Source organism: Dama dama, chromosome 24 (genome assembly GCF_033118175.1).
Source record: "Dama dama isolate Ldn47 chromosome 24, ASM3311817v1, whole genome shotgun sequence".
Lineage (NCBI taxonomy): Eukaryota > Metazoa > Chordata > Mammalia > Artiodactyla > Cervidae > Dama > Dama dama.
In genome coordinates this window covers 54,209,074-54,235,246 of record NC_083704.1, presented here as the reverse complement: position 1 = coordinate 54,235,246, position 26,173 = coordinate 54,209,074, and the positions used below count along the sequence as shown (strand labels likewise).

Genomic DNA, 26,173 nt, shown 5'->3' with positions numbered 1-26,173 from the left:
GGGGAGACTTTCGAAGGGCACAGGTAAGCAGAAGGGGATGGGGAGGCCCAGCGGCGTGCAGACCTGGGTGGGAGGGAGGGCAAAGGAAACAGCCGGGGCCACAGAAGGCTGCGCGTTCTGTTTAATTATCTCTAATCATCTTTAAAAACCAGCACAAAACTCCACTCCAGGTAGTATCACCTCCCCACTGTGGCGTAGCGGCATTTGTCCAGACACCCTCCTCCCCCCCAACACACACACATGAAGTGACTCATCGCAGGGGCACAAGGCCTGAGGAAGGCGCCGCCTTCTGCCCGCCCCGCAGCCCTGAGACGGGGGAGAGGCCACAGGGCTGCGTGCGGGGGTCCCAAGTGACCTCCAGCCAGCCCAGTCCCCTATCTCTTTGGTTTTGTCATTAAAAAAATAAAAGCGACAAGTCCTGGCAGGGACCGGGTGTTGCATGGTCTTCTGTTAAAAAAAAACAGGCGAGGACGCGGACAGTCTGTCACAGGACGTCCGCCCGCTTGTCCCGCACGCGGCTGCGCGCCTTGGTCCTGGCTCTGAAGGCCGCCGCGTTGTACAGGTGCTGGGGGCGCAGAGTGAGGGGCGTGAGCGGGGGAGGCGGCGGCCCCAGCCCTCCTCCAGCCCCCGCCAGCGCGCCAGGCCAAAGCAGTGGAGGAGAGAGAAAGGGGCCGAACCTTCTCAAAACGGGAGATCTTGCAGGCCTTCAGGGCAGCGGCGTCCAGCACCAGCACCGGGCCCAGGCTGAAGATGTCCCGGAGGAGCTCGTTGTTCTGGGGGTCGAGAAGGCCGTGAGCTCGGGTCCGCGTGGCACCGCCCCAGGGCGCCCCCTCCCCGCCCGCCCACCTGGAGGTGGTGGTGCATCCCGGAGCCCAGCGCGTCCTTGAAGGCGGCGTAGACACGGCGCCGGGCCCAGCTGTCCACGTAGAGCGCCTCGAGGCCGAAGCGGATGGTCTCCTCCTCACACTCGCCGCCCTGCAGGTGAGAGGGACCGGGACTGGGCTCGGCGGCTGTGCCCGACGGCGCCCGGGGGTCGGGGGTGGGGTGGACCCGCGTGGGGCCGCGCCCTTCTGCACACGCACCTCGACGAAGTGCAGCACCGCCCGGAAGGTGGAGCGCTGGCGCCGGCGGTCGGCCTTGGCCCGGTACTTGTTGCTGTCGGTGGCCAGAGTGCGCAGCTCCCTGCAGAGGGCCTCAATGTCCTCGTAGACAAAGTCCTCCTGCAGCGGGGCCGGGGAGGACACGAGGGCCGGGCCTGAGCGCCGCTGGCTCTGAGCCTGGTGGGGTCGCCCCAACCTTGCCTTTCTCGGAGGGAGCGATGTTCTCCTCTGCCTGACCCCCGATCCCTCCTCCTTGGCCCCTGCCTGTGCCAGACACCCCGGCCAGGGGGCCTCTCAGAGCACCTGGCATCTGAGTCGGTGGGGGCCACGTCCCCTCTGTAGTGACCTCAGGCTGCCTTGCTCTCTGGGGCATCCCCTGCACCCCGCCCCAGACGGGCAGGAGGCGTTGGCAGGCACCCTCCCAAGTGCGCCCCCGGCGCTCACACCTCAAGGTCCCGGGCGAGCTCAAAGAGCAAGGCGATGGTTTCGCCGGCAGCCATCCGCAGGTTCACACTCTCGCTGGACAAGAGCTGGGGCAGCCGGGGCAGCTGCCTGGGGAAGGGGCAGGCTGAGCCACTGTGTGCGGGTCGGGGGGCCTCTTCAGCCCAGCCCTCCCGCTCCGGGGGCGGGGGCGCAGTGCCCCTACCTGTCCAGGATGGGGCCGATGTGCGTGCTGGGGCAGATGGTGAGGAGCAGCGCCCAGGCCTGCAGGGCTGCGCAGAGCAGGCCCTGCAGGCTGGCGGGGACCACGGGGCCGGGGCCCCGTCCGCTGCAGGCCCGGCTGAAAACACCTTCCAAGCAGGTGAGGCAGGAGACCAGGTCCTGGGGGGCGCACAGGGGGCAGGGGAGGGGCTCAGGGGCAGAGCCGGGGTCTGGGGGCTCTCCCGCCGGGGCCTCTAGGCCACTCACCTCGATGTCGGCGGCGGCCACGTAGCAGCCCAAGCCGAGAGCGGACGCGCACTGCTGGGAGGAGGGTAAAGCGGCCGGCGGTCAGAGGCAGGCCCGGGCTCCCCGCCGCCGGCCGGGGCTCCCCCTCAGAGCAGGGGGAGCCTGGAGGCGGGGTGGGGGAGGGATGAGGTGCAGGCGGGGTGGCCCGGACGAGGACACTCACGTGGAGCCGGGCGGCAGGGCTGGCCGCGCTGTCGCTGAGCACAGAGACGAGCAGCGGCTGCAGGCTGTGGAAGAACTCCTCGCCCTTGGGGCCGGGGCCCAGCTGCACGCACAGCAGGCCCAGCACGGCCGCGGCCAGGGCCTGCTCCTCGCCCTTGCCTGCGGGAAGGCCGGCGGTCAGTCCAGGCAGGGAGGGCCAGCACCCAGCCGGTTCAGGGCCGCCCCCCTGCACCCCTGGGCCCCACCTTTCTTGAGGCACTTTTCCAAGGCGTCGGCCAGGGTGAGGCGGCGCTCCAGCAAGAAGTCGGGGAGCAGACGGGCTGCGAGGGCCAGGCGCAGGCTCTCGAGAGCGCCCTGCCGGGTCTTGGCACTGGGGGACAGAGAAGGGGTTTCGTGGGCCAGCCTGCCCTGGTAGCCAGCGCGGGCTGAGCAGGGACGCGGGACGGGGCTGGCTGGAGGTCGGGGTACCTCTTGTCTGTGAGGCAGTCCACATACTCCTTCACCTTCTCCTCGAGGTCCTCCTGCTGACCCTGCTCTTCCACGGCTTCCCCCCCTGCAAGGCCAGCTTGTCATGCCCCTTCCGGCCCTCCCCCGGAGCCCCGCGGGGTCCCCGCCACACCCCGTCCCCTCACCAAGGCTCTCCTCGGCGGCGGCGCTCAGCTGGCTGGGACACTCGCTGGTAGTGCTGCGGGCCTCGCTGGCTGCCTCGTCCTCACTGGAGCCTGAGTCAGCCTGGGTACTGCTCCGGGCACCTGGGGAGGGCAGGACGGGGGCGCTTGGTCTGCCCTGGTGGAGGCGTGATGGCGGGGGTTACCTCGCCAGCCTCACGACCCCGCCGGACAGGATGCTGCCCTCCTCAAGGCTGACTGGTGCCTGAGACCCTGAGCCAGGAAGGCGGCCTGCGGTGGGCATGCACCAGGTCCCACCTTGGATAACCTGGAAGGCCTGGTGGGCAGGGCCTCCTGAGGCTCGAGTGTGCTTTTAGGAGGAGACGTGAGCTGGGCCAGTGCAGAGGGGCTGCCCAGACCCCACCTTGGCCTGGAGTAGGGGCACATCCAGGCAGATTCTGGGGGAGCTGGATCACCGGCCCAGATGATGCCCCTAAAGGCCAGGGCCTTAGATTACAGAGCCTGACGGACCCAAGATCCACATCCCTGCTGCAGAGCTTAACGCCGGTTAACCAGGTCAGAGGACTTAGTCTTCAAAGCCTCACTTTCTCCGTCCACAAAAGAGGTGAAAAGCACCTCTCTGGGGCCAGCAATGCAGACAGTAAGTACACAGGTGACTAGTTTTGGCTCTTGGGTGGGTCAGCCAGCTCACCCACCAGCACTGGGGGTCGAGCTCTCTTTTTTCTCTTATGCTCTGTAACTCTATAACTTCCATTCTTCCTGGTGGGTGTGGGTGGGCACCCCAGGCCTCTAAACACACACTCTCCTGAGCTCCCCTGGGCCGTGCCATTTGGCCCAGAGTGGATGGACACACAGGCTCCTCTTGACCCTGGGATGTACAGAGAGCCAAGTGGCCCCTGGTTTCAGGAGCCCTTGAAAAAGGTGAACACAGGAAGGTGTTCGGGTCATCAGCAGAGCTGGACGCTCGTGTGTAAGGACGGCAGCTGCAGCCGGAGACCCAGACAGTTGCTGGTCACCAGGCTGACCCTGCATGGTTGGGGGGGCGTGCGGCGGAAGATGAGGCTGCCGAGGTCAGAGCAGGGCCCAGGACGGGGTGGGGTGGAGACGGCCTGTCTTCAGGCACCCTCCGAGAAGCCTGGGCCCGCGGAGAGGGGAGGTTCGCCCCTGCTGTTGAATGGTGCGTCTGGGATAAATCAGGAGGTTAGGACTGACATCTGTGCGTGCTCAGTCGCTTCAGGCGAGTCTGACTCTTTGTGACCCCATGGACTGTAGCTCACAGGCTCCTCTGTCCATGGGATTCTCCAGGTGAGAATACTGGAGTGGGTTGCCATGTCCCTCTCCCGGCGATCTTCCCGATTCAGGGATCAAACCCATGTCTCCTCTATCTCCTGCACGGGCAGACGGTTCTTTACCACTAGCGCCACCTGCCCATAAAACTGCCATATACACAGTAGTGTAAGTAACATAGTCACCAAGGCCTAACGTGGAGCACAGGGGATTCTACTCAGCCCTGGGTCAGAATCTGTACATGTGTGTGTGTGTACAGTATATATACACTATATATACATGTACATACAGATCTATATATCCATATATACTGTACACACACAGATCTATGTGTGTATGTATAACTAAATCATGTTGCTGTACACCTAAAAAAACATCAGAGTAAATCAAATACACACCAAAATAAAGTAAAAATGCAACCAAAATGGAAGGAAAGGTGGGGGTGGGGGGGCGGGGGGGAGGGAAGGGAGGAAGAAACGAGGGAAGAAGAAGGAAGAAAAAGGTAAGTGGGGACCAGCCAGCCCAGATCCGCTTCCTCGCCCAGGACAGCCTTGCCTATGGACCGAGATGCCTGAGCGCCGTCTCCCCTGGAGCGAGTCAGTCTCTCTCTCCTTTCCTCTTGCTCCGTCTCTCATCGCTCTGTTGTTCTCTTTTCCTCCTCCTTCCTTCTCTATCTTCCTTCGCCTCTTTCTTTGACTCTTTCTCTTCCTCCTCTATCTTCCCTTCTTCCTCTTTCGCTTTGTATTTTCCCACTCGTTCTCCTTTCTTGATTCTTTCCCTTCCCCTCTTTCTGACTCCCTCTCTCTCTCCCTTCCTTCCCCTCTCTTTTTTCTGTCCCTTCTTTCTCTTGCTTTCCTTCTGTTTCTTTCCCTTAGATTCCCTCCCTTCTCTTTCCCTCTACCCTCTGTCTTACCTTAACTCTCTGCCTTCATCTGTCTCTTTCTGCTTCTTTCCTTCTATACATCTTTCTCCCTCCCCTCCTCTCTCCCTCTATCTCTGATTTTGTTCCCTCCTCTCTTTCCTTCCGTCTCTTTCTCCAGCCTTCCTCCTCTCTTCCTCCCTTTCTCCTCTTCTACTGTCCTTCCATTCTTCTTCTATCTCTGATTTTCTTTCTCTATTTCTTTCCCTCTTTCTCTAATGCTTTTTGTTTCCTTCTGTTTCTTTCCTACACTTCCTTCCTCTCTCCTTCCCTTTCTGCCTATCCACTGTCCTTTGTCTTTTTCTCTCCCTTTTTTCTCTTTCCCTTGCTTCCTCTCATTCTTTTGCCTCTATCTTCCTTCCCTTCTCCCTCCTTTTCTCCCCCCCCATTCTTTGCTTTTGTTGCTTTCTTTCTTTCCCACACTCTCTTCCCCTGTTTCACTCTTCCTTCCTCTCTCATCTCTTTCCTCCTTCCTTCCTCCCTTTGTCTCTGTATCTTTTTCTAGCTTCTTTCCTTCCTCTATTTCTTCCTGTTTCTCTTTTTCTCCCTCTCAATCTTTCTTCTTCCTCTATCTTCCTGCCTCTCTTTTTCTCTCACCCTTTCTGTCCTCCTGTCTTTTGCTCTCTCTCATTATGTCTTCCTTCCTTCCCCTGTATTTCATCTCTTTCGTCCTTCCTTTCTACTTTCCTTCGATCCTCTCTCTTTCTCTCCTCTCTTTCCTCCCTCCTTCCCTCCCTTTCTCTCTCTGTCTCTGTATATTTCTCTTTCACCCTCCCTTTCTCTCCACCTGTTTCTGTGTCTCTCCTCTGCTTTCCTCCTCTCATTTTTTCTCTTCCTTCTTTCTCCCTTGGTTCCTTCCTAACTTTTTGTCTCTATCTTCCTTCCTTCCCCTCTTTCCTTTCTCTCTCTTTTGCTCTTTCCTCCTTCCTCCGTCTCCCTCTCTAGCTTCCTTTCTTCCTCTAACTTTCTTCTTTCTCTGCCTGCCTTCCTTGATTCCTTCCTCTTTTTCTTTCTTCCTTTTTCTCTCACCCCTTCTGTCCTCTCTCCCCCTCTCTCGCTTTCTGTCTTCCTGCCTGCCTTTGAGCCTCTCTTTCCTATCTTCTGTCTTCCCTCCTCTCCTACCGTCCTTCCTCATCTCTTTCTGTCACTGTTTCTCCCTTTGTCTCTCTCACTTTCTCGCTCCTTTTCAGTTTTTCTCCTTCCTTTGATTCTCTCTCCTCTTCCTCTCCTCTGTCTCACTCTTTCCTCCCTCCTTGCCCCTTCTCTCACTCTTTTTCAATTTCAGGCAGTCTGTCTGTCTTCCTCTCTAACTTCCTCCCTCCCTCCCTTTCTGTTTCTCTGTGTCTTCCTTCTCCCTTCCTTCCTTTCCATCTGTTTCTGTGTGTCTATTTCTGTTTCCCTCCTCATTTTCTCTCTCTCTCCCTTGATTCCTTCCTTCCCTTTTCTTTCAGTCTCTGTGTGTCTCTCCCTTACTCTTCCTGTCCTTCTCTTCCTTCCTCTGTCTCTGTCTCTCCCTCTCATTCTCTCTGCCTTCCATTGTTCCTCTTCCTTCCCTCACTCTCTCCATTACTGTTTCTCTTTCCTCCTCCGTTCCTCTCTCTTTTTCGCTCTTTATCTCTTTCTTCCTTTCTCTGATTTTCTTTTGCTCTTTCTCTCTCTTTTCTTTTGCTTTTACTAATGCTTTCTATCTCTCATTCTCATTCCTTCTCTAGTTTTATTTCCCCCTTGTTCTTTCCTCCCTCCGTGTCTCTGTCTTCCTCTTTCTAGCCTCCCTCTCTCGCTCTCTTCCTTAATTTCTCCCCTCCTCCTCCTCTTCTGCTGCTTCTCCTCCTTCCTTCCTCTCTTTCAATCTTTCTCTAATTCTCCTTCCCTCAGTCTTTTTTCCTTCTGTTTCCCCCTTTCATTCCCCCTTTCTTCCCCCCTCTCTGTCCCTCTCCTCCACTCTCCCTCTCTTCCTTCTCTCCGTCTGATTCTCTTTCACTCTTTTGTTCCCTCTCTCCCTTTTCTCTCTTCTCCTTTGTTGACTTCTACCCTTCTTTCTCTAACGCCCGTTCTGTCTCATGTTCTTACTCCCTTCTCTCTTTCTCTCACTCCATTTCTTTCTTTCTCGCATTCTCCCTTCCTTTCTTCCTATCTTTGTCTCTTTTTCTTTTATTCTTTCCCTTTCTCTCTCCCCTTCTCTCTCTTTCCCTCACTCTATCTTCTCTCACTCCCTATTCTTTCCCTATCCCATTTCTTTCCGTCTTCCCTATTCCCCTTTCTTTCCTCATCTCTCTTTCTTCCTCTCTTCCTCTGATTCTTTGACTCTTTCTCTTTTGTTCCTATTTCCCTCTTTCTTCTCTTTTGTTGATTTCTGTTCTAACTCCCTTTCTCTCTTACAGCTTCCTTCCTTCCTCTCTGCTCCATTATGCCCTCATTCCCTCATCCCCCTTTCTCTCTCCCTTCTCCTCTCTTTCTCACTCATTTCTGTCGTATCTCTCCCTTCCTTTCTCTCCCCCTTTCGTTCTTTCCCTCTGTGTCCCTTTCTTTCCTTCTTCCTCTGCCTTAATCTCTTTCTCTCTTTCTTCCTTCCTCTCCTATCATGTTCCCTCTCTTCATCTTCCTTCCTCTCTTTCACCCTTTCTCTTCCTTCTCTGCTTCCTCTCATTCCCCCTTTGTTCCTCTCTCTGATTCTTCCTTCCTTCCTACTGTCTCTCTCATCCTCCTCCTGTCTTCCTTCCTCTTTCTCTCACTCTTTCCCTAATGCCTTTTCTTTCCTTCCATTTCTCTTTCCTATTCTTTTTCTCCCTTGTTTCCTCTCTTACCTTCTCCTTTCCTCTTTCCCTTTCTTCTATCCTACTCTGCCTTCCTCGCTTCCTCTCTATCTTCCTTCTCTCTTTTTCTTCCCCCTCTATTTCTCCTTCACTCTTCTTTCTTTTCCACTGTTTTTCTCTCTCTCCTTCCCTCTCCTGTCTTCCTTTCTTTACTCCTTTCTTCCTCTTTCTCCTTTGTCTCAGTTATTCTGTCTCTTCCTTCCTGATTCTCTGTTTCACTGTTTCCCTTTTTCTCTTTCCTTCAATTTCCTTGTCTCTGTCTCTTCCACCCTCTTTTTCTCCTCTAACACTTTCTCTCTCTCCCTTCTTTTTACTTCCTTCCTCCCACTCTTTCACTCTTTTTTTGTTCTCTTTCTCACCTCCTTCCTTTCTTCCTTGATACCTCCCTTCCTTCATCTTTCTCTCAATCTCTCTTCCTTCCATTGTTCCTCTCCTCTATTACTCTATTCCTGATTCTTTTTCCTCCTCTCTCTCTCTCTCCTTTGCTCTTTAACTCTTTCTCTAATTTCCTTGCTTCCTCTGATTTTCTTCCCCTCTTTCTCCCTCCCTTCCCCCTTTCTCTCTCTCTTTTCCTTGCTTCCTGTCTGTGGGTCTTTTGCTCTTTTGCTCTCTCTGTCCTTATTGCATTTCTCTTTCTCTCGTTCTCCCTTCCTTGATTCCTTCCTTTCTCCTTCTTCCCTCATCTCTTTCCCTCACCCTCCCTTCCTTTCTCTCCTTGCTCCCTCTCAACATTTACGATTATCTTTCACTCTTTGCTCTCCTTTGTTGATTTCTACCCTTCTCTCTCTAATTCCCTTTCTGTCTCTGTAGCTTCCTTCCTCTCTCACCTTTTCATTCTTCACCTCTGGTCGGTCTCTCCTTCCTTCAGTCTGTGTCTCTCTGCCTTCCTTTCTTTCTCTTACAGTCTTTCACTCTCTCCTTCCTCCTCTTTTTTTCTATCCTCTTTTTCCCCCTTCCTTTTCCTCTATTTCTCTCTCTCCTCCTTTCTGTCTCCTTTTCTCCTCATTTTTTCCTTCCTTTCTTCCTTCCTCTGGTTCTCTGTCTCTTTCTCTCGCTCCTTCCCTCTCTTTCTCCCTAATTCCTTTCTTGATTCCTTCCTTCCTCTCATTCTTTCTACCCTTTCTGTATTTCTTTTGCTCTAACTCTTCCTTCCTCCCCCCATCTCTGATTCTCTTTATCTCTCTCCTCTTTCTCCCTTCCTCTACTTCACTCTCTTTCCCCTCAATCTTCTTTCCTCCTTTCACTTTGTTTTTCCCTTTCTTCTCCTCTTTTTATTATATCTGTCTCTCATTCCCCCTTCCTTCCTTCTTTCTTTGTCTCTGACTCCGTGTCTCTCTAGCTTACTTCCTTCTCGTTTTCTCCCCTCCCTCTACTTTGCTTTCTGTTTGTCTCCCTTTCATTCTTCCCCTCTATTTGTCTCTTTCTCTTTCCCTTCCTTCCCCCCTCTATCGTCCTTGCTTCCTGCCTTTTTCTTTCAGTCTCTCTGTCCTCTTTCTGTTTCATACTCTCTCCTTCCCTCTATCTTCCTTCATCTTTCCTTTTTCCTACCCTTCTCTTTTCCCACCTCCCTTCACCTCTATTTCTTTCTTTCTCTCTTCCTTCCATTCTTCCTCTTTGCTCTGTCTTCTCTGTCTTTCTGTTACTCTATTTCTCTCTCCTCCTTCCTTTTCCTCTCTTTCCTTTCTTCTGATTTTCTTTCACTCTTTCCTTCTCTCCCTTTCCTCTGTATTCCTTTTGCTTTAACTTTTTCTCTCTCCCCTGCCTTCCTTTTTGTCTGTCTCTACATTTTGCTCTTCCTTTCTGTCTTTTTTATGTGTCCTCTCACTCCATTTCCCTCTTTCTCTATCTTCTTTCCTTCCTTTCTCTTCTCTTCCTTTTTTCCTATTTCACTTTCTTCCCTCATCTCTTTCTCTCATTACTACTTCTCCCTCTCCTCTGATTTCTACCCTTCTTTCTATCTTCCTTTCTGATTTCTCCCTTTCTCTGATTCTTTACTCCTTTCTCTGTATCTTCCTTGATTCCCTCCTCCTTCCTCCTTCTCTATCTTCCTGTCTCTCTTGTTCTCCCTTCCTGAGAGCTTCCTTCACTGTGCTCTCCTCTGCTGTTCCGGCTCTCTGCATCTTTCCTTGTTCTTCCCTCCCTCCAGTCTGTCGCTCGCTCTCTCCCTTTCTCTCTCTGCCTTTCTCTTCTCCTCTCTCCATCTCTTCATGTCTGTTTCTCTCGCTTGCTCTCACGATGTTTCTTTTCACCATCTCTTTCTTCCTCTCCTCTCTCATCCTTTCGCTGTCTCTATCACTCTCTATTGCTTTCTTTCTCTTTCTACCCACTTTTCATCCCTACAGTCTCTCTCTCTGACAGTTTCTCTCTATAGATCTCACTCTCTTTTTCTCCCTCTTCCCCTCTCCTAATTTCTTCCTACCCCTCTCTCTCATCTATTTCTTGCTTTCTAGGCTTGAACCCTCTAAGCTGCAAGAGCCTTAAATTCTCACCTTGTCTGCAGGTCTCCTAGTTGTGCGGTGGTTATCTCCAGACTACTTCCTTAGAGTGGACTCCGACCACTACACAGCGCCTCAGCGCCCTGTAATAACCTACCCGAGTTAAGGATCTGAAAAGGAATTCTTACAGCAATCAGTACAGCAGAATCAAGTGGCTACGGAACTCAAACACAATATTGTATATCACACAGAGTGCAATAAAGATTGAAAATGAAAAGACAGACTGCTAATTCTATTCCCCTCAGGCCTCTGCAGCCTGGTCTGGTGTTATATCCCTGGAGCCTGAGCAGGCTTCATCCCAAGGCTACACTTTAAGGTGTGCTTGGGGCTGAGCAGGATGGGAGGCGGAAAGACCCTACTTGACGGCAGTGCCTGGTCCCGACTGGCTGAGACCACAACTTCAGGATGCAGGGGCCGCTGGGCAGGAAGAGCTGTGAAAAGTTCCTGGGTAGCACAGCTCGTGTTGCTGGGGATCCCAGTTAAAGACTGCTTCCTTTGAGTCACCCCACCTCCAAACCACAGCACTTTTGCAGAACCTGGCATTTGTCTACCAGGTAGAAGCAGACAGCAGCAGCCTGAAGGGCAAGAGGGAAGCGGTGATGAGTCACAGACTCTTGGCTGTTTCTTTGGGCACTTCCCACTCAAACTGACAACCCAGGGAAACAGCTTTCTCTAAGAGCCATGAAGGCTCAGCTCGCCCGAATTAACAGACTGGGGCAAGGTGGTACCCGCCTTGTGGCCGCTGCTTGTAACAGAACTTTAAAACCAACACTTCAGAGCAGTTAAAGAAATCAATTGCAAGAGCTAAATTTTATACTTTAAAACAAAAATCAACTGAAAAGATGCTCAGCATCTCCAATGATTAATGCATGCAAATTAAAGTAACAATGAAGCAACCCATCACACAAGTCATCAGAAAATCACTACACAAAAAACGCTGGAGAAGACACACAGAAAGAGAGCCCGACAGCGCTACTTGTTCAAGTGTAAACTGGAAATAGCCGCTGTGCCGGTAAACTATAAAGGTTCTTTAAAAACCAAAAACCAATGCTACCACAAGCTCTGCAAATCCCAGTCCTGGGCCTATACCCAGAGAAAACCATCCTCGAAAAGACACATGAAACCCAACCGTCCTTGTGACATAATCCAAGATAGAATACCAACCAAAACCATGGAAATGTCGAACCGCAGATAAATGAGGAAAAAAGGCTTGCCACAACCACTCCATGGACTGGTACTCAGCCAGTAAACAGAATGAAATCATGCCATCTCTGGGCACTTGGACCCAGCAAGGCATGATTACACTAAATAGAAAAAGAGAAACACTGCTTATAACACTTAGAAGTGCTATCTAAACACTGATACAACTGAGGTACTAAAAAATAAAACAGATGAGATACTAAAAAGGAACTCAGATTTACCAAAGGTAAAGGTTAGAGAGGAGGAGAATAAATTAGGACGTTGAGATTGTGGTTTCCTGTCAAATAAATACACACCCCACACACATAAGTAAGCAAGGACATATGAGACAGCAGAAGGAACTTAGTCAACACTCTGTAATAACCACATGGGTAAGGCACCTGAGAAGGGACAGGTAAAAGTCTATGTGTAACTCAATCAGGTTGCTGCAGAAATAAAAACAACACTGTATCACCTATAATGCAACAGAATATGGAGATGATATTTTAAAAAAATAGACTGGGGCCTACCTATTCTATTGCACGAGGCCAGTGCCCCCTGGGCAGGGTCAGAGGAGTGAAGCCTGAACCGGCTTGGGTCCCAGGGTGGCCTGGGGCGAATCTGAGAGCTGAAGGGTTGGTGCCTCCAAATGAGTGCCTGTACTTCCTGCTCCCCTCTAGTTGGGACCACAACCTGGTAATGCAAGCTGACCCTCTAAGAGCTCAGGCCAGCCTAGCACACCTGAAGGGATGCTGGGGCTACTGGGTAGGAAGAGCTCCGCAAGGTCTCCCGGCCTCCACAGCTCCTGGTCCTGGGGACCCACTTAGCGCAGGCTTCCTTTTGGTCGCCCCACCTGAAATCACAGAACCCTGAATAAAACTCACGCAGGGCTTGAAATCTGTCTCCAGGGTGGGAGGAGAGGGAGGACCCTGAAGGGCAAGAAGGAAGAGGTATTGAATCATAAGCTAATGGCTATTTCTCCTGCTAAGTTCGACTCTAACGGACCACCGATGAAACGGCTTCTCTAAGGCTCATACAGGATCAGGCTGTCCGAGACACAGGGGCGCGGAGGGGAAGAGCTGCCACCTTGTGGCCACGACTAGTAACAGCAGCTTTCAATAGGCGCCTCAGGGCACTTAACAGGTTTGTCGAGTGGTGAGTGACGCCTGCCCTCAAGCAATATCCTCTGGCAGGTCAAGAAAATCGACTTGAAAACCGGGCTCACTCTCAGGAAACCAACTGCAAGAGCTAAGTTTTACTACATTCTTGCTTTACACACACACACAAGTCTAATGGTCAGGTGTTCAGCACCTTCAGTGATTAGAAAAATGCAAATCTAAATGACAAATCGGTAAACCCTAACACCAGTTATCAAAAGGGCTACACACAAAAAGTTCAAGAGAGGCTGAGCACAAAAGGGAACACCACTACACGGTTAGTGCAAATATAAACTGGCAACGGCCGCTCTGGGGAACACTATGGAAGTTCCTTCCGCAACGCAACAGACTGCTACCACAACCTCTGGAAATCGCACTCCTGGGAATATACTTGGAGAAAACCATCCTTTGAAAAGACATATATGCATTCAAATGGTATTTGCTCCAATATCCAAAACAGCATAGCCATTGAAACCACCGGTAACTACATTCATTAATTAATGAAAGAAAAAGACATGGAACAAACATACCATGAACTAGTAGTCAGCATGAAAAGAGTGAAACCATGCCATTTGTGGCTCTGCGACAGCAGGAGAGGACTGCGCTAAGTACGCAGTCAGACAGGGAAAGACACACATCATTCATATCACAAACAGGGAATCCAAACCCCGAACAACTGAACCACTGTACCAACAATACGGAAGGGAGACCAAAAAAAGAACTTAATTTACTAAAGGGAATAGATGGGGAGTGGAGGGGAAAAATGGGAATGGTGGGGTTGACAGGAAAGCACAAATAAATAAATAGTGTGTGTATATATGTATATATACATATAAAGCACAAAATCACCAAGGATGGATGTATGAAATACCACAGGAGACTCTACTCACCACACTGTAATATCCTCTGTGGGTAAATGATCCAAGAAAATATAGGTACAATTATATATTTAACTAAATCAGGGTGATGCAGAACAGCAGAACACCACTGTACCATCTATATTACAATACAAAATGGAAATTAAAGAAAATAAATCTGGACGCCTACCCTGTTCCAGGAGGTCCAGGTCACACCCACGAGGCCTGGACAGCCTCGGCCCCAAGCCGGCCTGGGCGAGCCTGAGCGGACGGAAGAGCCTGCAGGCACGTGCGCCCCCCGGACACCTGTACTTCCTACAGCCCTCTGGATGGGACCACAGCCTTGTAACACAGGCTGGCCCTCTATCAGCTAAGGCTAGCCGAGGGCACCTGGAAGGATCTGACGTCACTAAGTAAGTAAGAGCTTTGAAAAGCCTCCGTGTCTCCATGGCTCCCGCTCCTGGGGAACCCACTTAAGCATTGATTCCTTTGGGTCGCCCCACCTCCAAACAGCAGCACCCTCAGCAAACACCACTGCAGGGCCTGAGATGTGTCTCCAGAGTGGGAGGGGAGAGCGGAGCCTGGAGAGCAGGACAGACGTGGGGATGAGTCACCAACCCTTGGCTCTTTCTTCGGGCACTTTGCACTCGGATGGACCACCCAGGAAAACAGCTTTCCCTGAGGTGATGAAAGGTCCGCTGGCTGGAAACAGCAGGGTGGGTGGGGGAAAGTGCTGCCACCTCATGGGGTCTTCTCGTAACATCAAGTTTGAAGCCCAGACAAAGGGCAGTTAGTTACCATTCACAAGGACTGCAGGGCTGTGAGTGATGCCTGCCCTCAAGGAGTGTCTTCTGGTAGGTCAAGAAAATCAACTTGAAAATGGGGCTCACTCTCAAGAAACAAATGGCAAGAGCTAAGTGTTACTACACTCCTATTTACAGGAAACAAAAAGTCAAATGGTAAGTTGTTTAGCATCTCCAGTGATTAGTAAAATGCAAATCAAAATGACAAATCTGTAACCCCCATACCAGGTATCAAAAAGTCTACACAATAAATGCAAGAGAGAAGAAAAAAATGCAAGAGAAGCTGGGCAGAAAAGGGTCCCTACTGCATGTTGGGGCAAATATGCTGTCAGTGGCCACTTTGAAATAGAGAACACTATGGAAGTTATTTCTAATACAAAACAAAGTGCTATCACAAGCCCTGGATATCTCAGTCCTGGGACAATAACAGAGAAAAAAACATCCTTCAAAAACAGTCCTGTGCCCAAAGTTCCGTGTTCCACTATTCACAATAGGAAATCCATGGAAACCACCCAAAAGTACATCCAAAAAAAAAAACAAAAAAACAAAAAAACCCCACAAAAGTACACCCATAGATAAAAGGAAGAAAAAGAGATGGAACAGATACCCCATGAACGACTACTCAGCTAGAAAACAGAATGAAACCACGCCATTTGTGGCACCCAGATACACAAAGAGATGACTACACCAGGTAGAGAGAGTCAGACAGAGAAAAACAAGTATCACGGATATCACTTACTGGTGGAATCAAAACCCTGATACAAATGAACTAGTGTACTAACAAAAGAGAAGAATGACTAAAAAAAGGAACTTAAATTTATTAAAGGGAACAGTTGGGGATGGGAGAAGAATAAATTAGAAGGCTGAGATTGACAGAACAAAACACATAAATACATAGTAAATACACATGTGTGTGTGTGTGTGTGTGTGTAAAACACATAATCAGCAAGGATGTATGAAATAGCAGGAGACACGCAACTCAACCTGTAATGACCTTTGTGGGTAAAATATCCGAGAAAGTACAGGTACAGGTATACGTAGAACTGAATCAGGTTGGTGTAGAACTCAAAAACAATACTGTATATCAACTATATTAAAATAAATAAAATTATTTTTAAAAAATGGATAACAACAAAAAAAGTATAACCAACAAGGACTTATTGTATAGCACAGAGAACTATGCTCCATGTTATTGTTACATGCCAGCCTGGGTGAGAGGGGGGTCTGGGGGAGAATGGATACATTTATGCTGGAGTCCCTTCACCGATCACCTGACACTATCGCAACATTGTTAATCGGCTGTAAGTGAAAGTGAAAGTTCAAGTCCCTCCCTTGTGTGCAAGTCTTTGCCACCCCATGGACTACACAGTCCATGGAATTCTCTAGGCCAGAATACTGGAGCAGGAAGCCTATCCCTTCTCCAGCGGATCTTCCCGACCCAGGAATTGAACTGCGGTATCCTGCACTGCAGGCGGATTCTTTACCAGCTGAGCTACCAGGGAAGCCCCATTAATCGGCTATTTCCCAATACAAAATGTTTTTGGTGTTAAAAATTAACAAACAAAATTTTTAATTTAAAAAAAAAAAAGAAAGAAAGAAAACCACATGAAAACTTGCTGAGCACCACTATTTGAGAAATGCAAATCAAAAGGACCACGATGTATCACCTCCCACCAGGGAACGTGGCCATCCTCCAAAAGTCTCCAAACAGTAAATATTGAACATGGCATGGAAATAAGAGAACATGCCTACACCATCAGCAGGAATACAAAGCAGCACAGCCAATATGGAGAGCAGCAGGGAGATTCCTGAAAATACAAAAAAACAGACCAACCACAGAATTCCAAAGTGCCCCTCCCAGGCATTCCTTTGTCCTCAGAAATCATAATTCCTAAACACACATGCACCACAACATTCGTTACCACTCTATCTGCAGCAGCAAGAACACAGAAGTCTGCTCAACATCCACCAACAGCTGAATGAAGAAATAAACATGGTGTCCATATAGACAATGCAATATTCCTCAGGCATAAAAAAGAATGAAATAATGCCACTGGCAACAACACAGCTGGAGGTAGAGATGATCATACCGAGAAGTGTAATGGAGACAAGGAACAAAAACGTCCTATGATATCTCTTACAGGTGGACACGAATAACTGATACAAATGAACTAATTTAAAAACACAGAAACAGACTCAGGGACTTGGCAAACAAATATATGTTTACCAAAAGAATCAGGTGGGGTAGGGGAGAGAAATTTGGAGGTTAAGATAAACATAAACACAAAACATATACACAATATGTGATCAACAATGCCTTACTGTGGAGCCCAGGAACTTCTACTAAATACTCGGTCAAACCTGATACGGGAATCCAAGAAAGAATAGGTATATGTAAATGCAGAACTGAATCACATATACCTGAAACTGCACACCTAAAAAACAAACACAACTTAGGTGTTGTACACCTAAAACAAACAATGTCGCAAATCAACTGTACTCCAACATAAAATAAAACTCCAATTAAAAAAGAAACAGAAATGCCTACTATATTCCCTTCAGACCAGGGGGACCTAGGCAGGTGTTAATTCCCTGGGCGCCAGAGCAGCCCTGGGGCTGAGGGAGCACGTGCCTGCACAGGACCCCCACCCCCCCCACTCCTTGGATTTGCGGTGTCTGATCCCCTCTGAAGGGACCATGCTGTCCACATCCAGGCGGGCCCTCCAGCAGCAAAACCAAAACTAGGGCAACCGAAGGTGGGGCACCCTCCGGGCTGGAAGAGCGAGGAAGAGTCACCTTGTGTGCAGGTCTCCGGGTAGTGGGCTTCCCACCTCCAGCCTACTTCCTTCGAGTCAACCCTGTCCTCTATGACTGCACCCTGGGCGCTGCTGCATTACAAGCATTGGTGTTTGTCCAGGGGTGAGAAGGATAACAGGGAACAAGAGCCACAAGCCCTTGGCTGTTTGATCTGGCACATTCCACTCAGTTATAAGCCAAGAACAGGCCTCTTTGCTAAGGCTCTGGCGGCCAGAAGACCCAGTGCTGGGCACGAAAAAAAGCCTTCCGCCTTGTGGCCATTTCTCAGAACTACAGCTTTAAAACCCTTGCTTCTGGACACTTGGGGCTTCCCTGATAGGTCAGTTGGTAAAGAATCTGCCTGCAATGCAAGAGACCCCGGTTCGAATCCTGGGTCAGGAAGATCCACTGGAGAAGGGATAGGCTACCCACTCCAGTATTCTTGGGCTTCCCTGGTGGGTCAACTGGTAACGGCCCGCAATGCGGGAGACCTGGGTTCAGTCCTTGGATTGGGAAGATCCCCTGGAGAAGGGAAAGGTTACCCACTCCAGTATTCTGGCCTGGAGAATTCCATGGACTGTATACTCCATGGGGTCGCAAAGAGTTGGACAGGATTGAGTCACTTTCATTTTCTGGATACTTAATCATCACAAGGGCTGGGGCACTGCAAGTGGCACTTGCCCATAAGAAATATCCCTGGGGAGGTAATCAGAAAAGAATTCAGAGGGTGGGCTTTCACGAAGTCAATTTCAAGATGAATATTTCACTCTCGCTGTTAAAAAAAAAAAAAGAAAAGCACGTGAAAACCTGCTCAGCATAGCTTATTAGTAGAGAAATGCAAATCAAAAGGACCACAGGTATCACCTCCCACAGGGCTGAATGACCAGCCTCCAAAAGTCTACAAATAATAAGTACTGTGTAGAGAAAGGGGAACCCTCCTACGCTATTGGGGGGAATGTAAAGGGGCACAGCCAATTGGTAAAAGAGGAGGGAGATTCCTGAAAAAATGAAAAATACACCAACCATAGGATTCGGAAATGCTTTTCCCAGCGGATATCCTCAGAAAACCATAATTCCTAAACATACATGCACCCCAACATTCATTACAGCCTGGCTATTTACAACAGCCAGGACACAGAAGTCTCCAAAATGTCCCTTGATAGATGAATAAAGAAGATATGGTACATATATACAATGGAATATCAGCCAAAAAAAATAAGAATGAAATAATGCAATTTTCAGCAACAAGGACCTAGAGATGATTATAGTGATTCAAGAAAATCAGTAGAGATCCAAAAACATCCTATGATGTTTTGTTGCTTATATGCGGAATCGAACAATTGATACAAATGAACTAATTTACATGACAGAAACAGGTCCACAGATTTAGAAAAGAAATTTATGGGAAATTCCCCTGCAGTACAGGGTTAGGACTCAGGTTTCACTGCCAAGGTCTTAGATTGGATCCCTGGTCATGGAACTGAGGTGCCAGAACCTGCAGGCCATAGCCAAATATATATATATATATATATATATATATAAAAGAAAAGAAATTTATGATTACCAAAGGGAGGGATGGGAGGGAGGGATAAATTTGCAAGTTGGGATGAACACATATACACCAATGTATGTAAAACAGATTATCAACAAGGACCTGATGGACAGCACAGGTAACTCTAGTCAACACTCTCTCAAAACCTATATGGGAAAAAATTCAAATAAGAATATATATATTCAGTGGATCACTGAAAAAAATCAACGAGGAATTGAAAAAACATACCTAGAGAGAAATGTTTTTCAACTGTGGTATTGGAGAAGACTCTTGAGAGTCCCTTGGACTGTAAGGAGGTCAAACCAGTCAATCCTAAAGGAAATCAGTCCTGAATATTCATTGGAAAGACTGATGCTGAAGCTGAAGCTCCAATACTTTGGCCACCTGATGCAAAGAACCGACTCAACTGAAAAGACCCTGATGATTGAGGGCAGGAGGAGAGGGGGACGACAGAGGAGGAGATGGTTGGATGACATCACTGACTCAATGGACATGAGTTTGAGCAAGCTCCGGGAGATGCTGAAGGACAGGGAGGCCTGGTGTGCTGCAGTCCATGGGGTAGAAAAGAGCTGGACACAACTGAGCGACTGAACTGAACTGAGAGAGAAATGGCAAAGAAAACACCAGATCCAAAACCTATGGGATGCCACAAAAGCAGTTCTAAAAGGCAAGTTTACAGGGATGCAATGTTACCTCAGGAAACAAGACAAAATATCAAAGAAGCAAGGTGACCTTATACCTAAAGCAACTAGAAGACAGACAAAATCCAAAATTAGTAGAAGAAATTATAAACATAAGAACAGGAATGAATGAAATAGAGACAAAGAAAATCATAGAAAAGATGAATGAAAGTAAAAGCTTGTCCTTTGAAAAGATACACAATATTGATAAACCTTTAGCCAGACTCATCAAGGCAAAAAAAAAGAGAGTGCGCTCAAATCAATAAAATTAGCGGGCTTCCCTGGTGGGTCAGTGGTAAAGAATCCACCTGCCAATGCAGGAGACACAGGTTCGATCCCTGATCTGGAAAGATCCCACAGGTGGTGGAGCAACTACATCCGTGTGCCACAACTACTGAGTCTGTGCTCTAGAGCAGGCGAGCTGCAACTGTTGAGCTCTCACTCCACAGATTCTGAAGCCAGCACGCCCTAGAGCCAGTGCTCAGCAGCAAGAGAAGCCACTGCAGTGAGAAGTCTGTGCACTGCCAACAGAGAAAAGCCCAGGCAGCACAGCCTATAAATAAATAATAATAAAAAAATTAAATCAGAGAAGAAAAAGAAGTGAGAATGGACACCACAGAAATATCAATACAAAGCATCATAAGAGACTACTACAAACAACTTTATGCCAATAAAATGGACAACCTAAAAGAAAAGACAAATTCTGGGCCTTCCCTGGCGGTCTAGTGGTTAGGACTCTGCGCTTCCACTGCGCAGAGTGGCCCAAGTTCAATCCCTGGTCAGGGAATTAAGATCATGCAAGCCACAGGGTGCAAACGTAAACAAACAAACATTTTAAAAAGTTTTAATTTAAAAAGAGAAATGTACCAATTCTTAGAAATGTATAGCTTTCAAGACTGAACCAGGAAGAAATAGAAAATATGAACAGACCAATCACAAGTAATGAATGCGACACTGTGATGAGGAAACTTCCAACAGACAAAAGTTGAGGACCAGGAGGCTTCATAGGTGACTTTTACCAAACATGTAGAGAAGAGTTAACACCTATATTTCTGAAAATATGCCCCCAAATTCCAGATGAAGGAACACTCCTGAACTCATTCTACAAGGCCACCATCACCCTAATACCAAAACAGACACATCAAATACAGGTCAATATCATAGATGCAAAAGTCCTCAACAAAATACCAGCAGACTGAAACCAAAAATACACTAAAAGGCTCATGCACCAGGATCAAGTGGGATTTATCCTAGGGATGCCAAGATTCTTCAATATAGTCAAATCAATCAGTGTGATACACCACATTAACAAACTGAAGAATAAAAACCATATAAAGCTTTTGACAAAATTCAATATCCATTTATATAAAAACTCTCCAGAAAGTGGGCACAGAGGGACCTTACTTCAACATAATAGAGGCAATACATGACAAACCCATAGCTAGCATCATTCTCAATGGTGAAAAGCTGAAAACATTTCCTCTAAGATTAGAAAGAAGACAAGGATGTTTACTCTTGCCACTTTTATTCAACATAGTTCTCAAGTCCTAAGTATGACAGTCAGAGAAAAGAAAGAAAGAAAAGGAATCCAAATTGGAAAGGAAGAAAAACTGTCACTGTCTGCAGATGACGTGATATTGTACACAGAAAATCCTAAAGATGCTATCAGAAAATTACTAGAGCTCACCAATGAATGTGGCAAATTTGCTGGATGCAAAATTAATATAGAAATCACCTGAATTCCTATAACTAACAACAAGAAATCAGAGAGAAATCAAGGAAAACAGGGAACTTCCCTGCCTTCAATGGCTAGGACTCCACACTCCCAATGCAGGGGGCCTGGGTTCAATCCCTGTTCAGGGAACTAGATTCCACATGCTGCAATGAAAAGATTCTGCTTGCCACAATAGAGATCAGAGATCTCACATGCCATAACTAAGACCTGGTGCAGCCAAATAAATATTTTTTAAAGAAAGAAACCAAGGAAATAATCCCCATTTGCCATCACATCAAAAAGAGTAAAACACCTAGGAATAAGCCTACCTAAGGAGATAAAAGAATTATACTCTGAAAATACTGGTGAAAGAATTGTGGATGACACAAATGGATGGAAAGATACACCATGCTCTTGGACTGGAAGAGTCAATATTGTCAAAACATGACTCTACTACCCAATGCAATCTACAGATTCAGTGCAATCCCTATCAAATTACCAAATGGCATTTCTTACAAAACCAGAACAACAACAACAAAATGTTTAGATTTATATAGAAACACAGAAGACCTCAAAGAGCCAAGCAATCCTGAGAAGAAAACCAGAGCTGGAGGAATCAGGCACCCCGACTTCAGACTAAACTATACAGCTACAGTAATCAAAACAGCAGGGTACTGGCACAAAACCAGAGATACAGATCAGTGGACCCAGAAATAAACCCATGCACCTATGGTCAATTAATCTATGACAAAGGAAGCGAGAATATACAATGGAGAAAAGGCAGTCTCTTCAGTAAGTGGTGTGCTGGGAAAAATGGACAGTTACAATGTAGAAGAATGAAATTAGAACATCCTCTAACACCATACAGGCGTCCCTGGTGGCCCAACTGGTAAAGAATCTGCCTGCAATGTGGAAGACCTGGGTTTGATCCCTGGGTTGGGAAGACCCCTTGTAGAAGGGAATGTTTACCCACTCCAGTATTCTGGCCTGGAGAATTCCACGAACTGTATATCCATGGGGTCGCAGAGTTAGACACGACTTTCACTCACTAACACCATACACAAAAATAAACTCAAAATGGATTAAAGACCTAAATGTAAGGCCAGACTCTATAAAACTCCTAGAGGAAAACATAGGGCAAACACTCCTTAACATAAATCACAGCGGTATCTTCTTTGATCCACCTCCTACAATAATGAAGATTTAAAAAATTTAAAAATGGGACCTAAGTAAACTACTTAAAAGCTTCTGCACAACAAAGGAAACCATAAACAAAACAAAAAGACAACCCACAGAATAGGAGAAAATATCTGCAAACAAAGAGACCGAGAAGGGATTAATCTCCAAAATATACAAACAGCTCATACAGTTCTATGTTAAAAAAAAAAAAAACAAAAACAGAATATCTAAATAGACATTTCTCTAAGAAGACATACTAATGACTAAAAAACACATGAAAAGATGCTCAACATCACTAATTTTTAGACAAATGTAAATGAAAACTACACCAAGGTATCACTTCACACCAGTCAGAAGGGCCATCATGGAAAAAGTCTACAAACAGGGACTCCCCTGGTGGTCAAGCGTTTAGGACTCCGCACTTCCAATGAAGGGAATGTGAGTTCAATCCCTGGTCGGGGAACTAGATCCCAAATGCCACAACTAAGAGTTTGCATGCTGCAACTAAAGATTCCAGGTGTCTCAACTAAGACCAGGCAGAGCCAGATAAATAAATAAGAAGTATATGAATGTGGATCCCTCCCTGCTCCAGGCACAGGCCATTCAGGCTATGCATTTCATAGCCCAGTCCACCCCAGACATCAGTGCAGGATTCAAAACGCCAACCACCAGTCCTCAGACCCCTGTAAGTGACTTGCTCCAGTTGGTTTATTCAGTTTTCAATCATAGGAATATAAACTAAGAGACCAAAGGCACCCAAAGAAATATACAAAAGGCCCAAACGCTGGCAGTGGCTTTGTCCATTGAAAAACCACTGAAGGCGAGGCTGGCCTTTCCAGGCCAAACTGGCTGTGGTAAACCGTAAGGCTCATGGACACCCAGACAAAACCAGTGAACCCTGGGTGGACAGACGGGGCACTGACGGAAAGAAGGTGCTCAGTCCACTTTGAGAACAATCAGGGTTTTGGCAGAGGGAAAGCCCCAGATGCCAGAAAGGGACAGGGACCCATAAGCTTTTGATGGTTTTATAATCAAAAGGCTGAGGGAGCCCAAGACCAAAAGTGGCTATAGGTAGAGATACCACCTACATAACTCGTGGTGAGCCTCAAGCTTCAGGCGGTCATTGATGTGGTGAGCCACTTGATAAAATCTCTCATAAGCACCAGGGCAACCCTCTCAGTCTTAACCTAAAGACTGAAAGCCTTAACAATCATAAGAAATATGTAGTGGGAGTGTCAGTAAAGAGACACGGGTATACTTTCCTGCAACCCTTTTTGTGCAACATCAGTGGCCAGTCATTTCTACATTCCTTTCTGTTTGTGCCGGATTGTCCTCTCCCTTTAATAGATGGGACTTATTAACTAAATTAGGGGCCACTCTGTTTCTCGAAGGACAAGGAAGCCACCCTTATCACTAAATGATGTGAACAAATTTTTTTTTTAAATAACAAGACTAAATCTATAACTAAAAGACTTTGAAGTATAAAACCTGAAGTATAAAACATTAAGGCTCCGGGCCTAGCCAAAAGCAAACAAGTGAGGCTTCAAGTAACCCTCTCCAGATATGGAAACTGTTTGGAAAATATGGTTTGGGTCTCCAAAACTGTGGCTACAATCTCTTTTAATAACTCTTCTAATGTCTATTGCTTTGATTCTTTTCATTTGTATCTTCTATAAACTCATTCTCTGATGTTTAACACCCACAAGGGCTAACAGAATAGTACTCAGTCAGTAAAGAGTCTGCCTGCAATGCAGGAGACCCTGGTTCAATCACTGGCTTGGGAAGATCCTCTGGAGGAGGAAATGGCAACCCGCTCCAGTATTCTGGAGAATTCCATGGACAGAGGAGCCCAGTGGGCTACAGTCCATGGGTTCACAAAGAGTCGGAAATGACTGAGTGACTAACACACACACAGCCAGAGTTAGCATTACAGTTCTCCCAAAAGAGAAGGCAGACTCAGTCAGGTCTTACACTTCTTCCCCAGGGAGGCCTACAACCCATCTCAGCAGAAAGCAGTTAAGTTTGTTGGCCCTTAACCCCCTTTAAGCATAAGGGATAAATACCTGGAGGCAGGGAATGACAGGGACAGTAAAAAGACCAAAAGTAGGTGATTAAATAGTTAAAGAAAAAACTATGGGAGACTGCTTTAAGTTAATCATCATTCAAGAAAGCACCTTTAAAAAAAGAAAGCAAGCAGGTTTGCTTAATCATAGAATCATGAAACAGAAGCAGGAGGCATGCCCCCAAACAACCATTGTTTTAATGGTAGAAGGAAATCTACATCCAGCCCAATGATTCCTAGGACATGCTCCCTGAGTGCACTAAAAGAAAAAATTTAAGGAAAGAGTGACATTACACTAAAACCTGAAATGACTTATCATATTTCAGTATATGGTTACTGCCTTTTTGCTCATTCCTATTGCGCCATGACAGTCCTGATTTGACCTTGTAGGGGCCAGAAAACTCCCCTATCCCATGTGCAGAAGGAACTGATGATGGAAGCATGACATCTCCTCAAGAATGAGGAAGAAGGTGGTCTTCTTGCTCTCCCCACTCTTCCTTTGATTATAAAACTATACCCACCAAGTTCTTGGGGCAGCACCTTCTCACCCACCCACTTGTAGGCCTCTCAAGTGTCCTATTCTAAAAAGTCACTTTTTATTTATCACTTTCAACTCCTGCTGAATTCTCTGTGCTCTGAGACATAAAGAACCAGCGCTCCTCAGAGCCTCACCCCCGCCTCCGCACCCCCACCCCCGCGCCCCGCATTTCTGCGGTTTCATCAGTAGACTGGCTTTATTGCTCCCAGGCAAGTGAATCCAAGTGTGATTCGGTAACACCCTCATCCAAGCCCCATTAAAATGGTGGCCAGGTGTCAGCCATGCCTAAAAGGCACCCCATCTCTGCTGAGTAAACACAAACGTGTTTACTGTACCAGGACATATGCTGCACCTCCTGGTCGACCTGATAAGCGACTCTCAGGACTGCCTCGGGCCCCAGGACGCTCATCTGCCTTCTAGGGCCGGGCAGTCAAGGCCCCAAATTTTGCAGTTTCCCCATCACCCTATCTCTCAGTACTCCAGGATAAGCCAGGTCTCCCACCAATTTCCTAGTCCGGTCTGGGGAAGGATCAGGGTTTGGAGAGCGGACAGGCTTCCAGCTCCGTCTGGCCAGTTTGTCCAGAACAGCGGACAGCTTGGGTAGAGAGGCAATGAGAAACCAACCAAGGCCGGCAGGTGCGGAGCAGCTCGGGCACGCGGGCAGCACGCACCAGTTAGGCGCACACGTGGCCGCTGACTTCTGGGGCAAGTGCCCGTCACGGGGGGGAGTGTGCAGGTGGCGGCACCAGACTGGGCAAGGCAGGAGTCTGTACCCGAAAACTCTAAGGGACACTGACGGGAACCCACTCAGGACCCTAGTTTGACGTTCCTCAGTTGCCCCGTGCCCCGCCACCCACTCCACCCCAACTTACCTCCTCCGCGGCGCTGGCCGCCTCTGCGGGGCGCGCTGCCTTTTCGGGCGCGGGGCATGCCGCAAATCGGGCACGATGGGGCGCGGGGTCAGGGACCCGGCGGCGGTGGGTTCCAGGCCAGCGAGTCGCCGGCCGGTGCGCTGAGTTGAGACCTAGGCAGACGACGGGAGCCACACGCTGCGCGCGCCACCATCTTCGCGAGGCGCCCCGCCCTGCCAGATGGGTCGAAGCGCCCCGCCCCGCTAAATGGGTGGCCGGGAAGGCGAGTCCCTGGCCACTCGGCTCAGACCGCATCCATGCGGCCGAAACTTCTATTCCCAAGGTACTGCGTGCGCAGATTACCGGCGCCGGGCTGGGCGCAGAGCACCTCGGGAATTGTAGTCTACTCCGGGGGGCCCATAAGCCCACGGCGCCCCAGCTGAACTATGCAC

General features: G+C 48.4%; 1 protein-coding gene across 2 annotated transcripts; it reads right to left on the bottom strand.

Annotated features, from left to right (window-relative positions):
• Positions 1–106: 106 nt before the first annotated feature.
• On the bottom strand, positions 107–26,081 carry IFRD2 (interferon related developmental regulator 2). Of its 2 annotated transcripts, XM_061128531.1 has the most exons (12): positions 25,743–26,078; positions 2,843–2,962; positions 2,679–2,763; positions 2,456–2,580; positions 2,212–2,369; positions 2,010–2,060; positions 1,747–1,922; positions 1,547–1,652; positions 1,083–1,220; positions 847–975; positions 678–773; positions 107–565 (listed from the first exon to the last, which is right to left on the bottom strand). In XM_061128531.1, the coding sequence occupies exons 1-12, from the start codon at positions 25,798–25,800 to the stop codon at positions 485–487; spliced, it is 1,323 nt and encodes a 440-aa protein (XP_060984514.1). In that variant the 5' UTR covers positions 25,801–26,078; the 3' UTR covers positions 107–484. The 2 variants fall into 2 exon arrangements, with proteins under 2 accessions (XP_060984514.1, XP_060984516.1); XM_061128533.1 differs by lacking the exon at positions 1,547–1,652 and having other exon boundaries at positions 25,743–26,081.
• Positions 26,082–26,173: the final 92 nt, after the last annotated feature.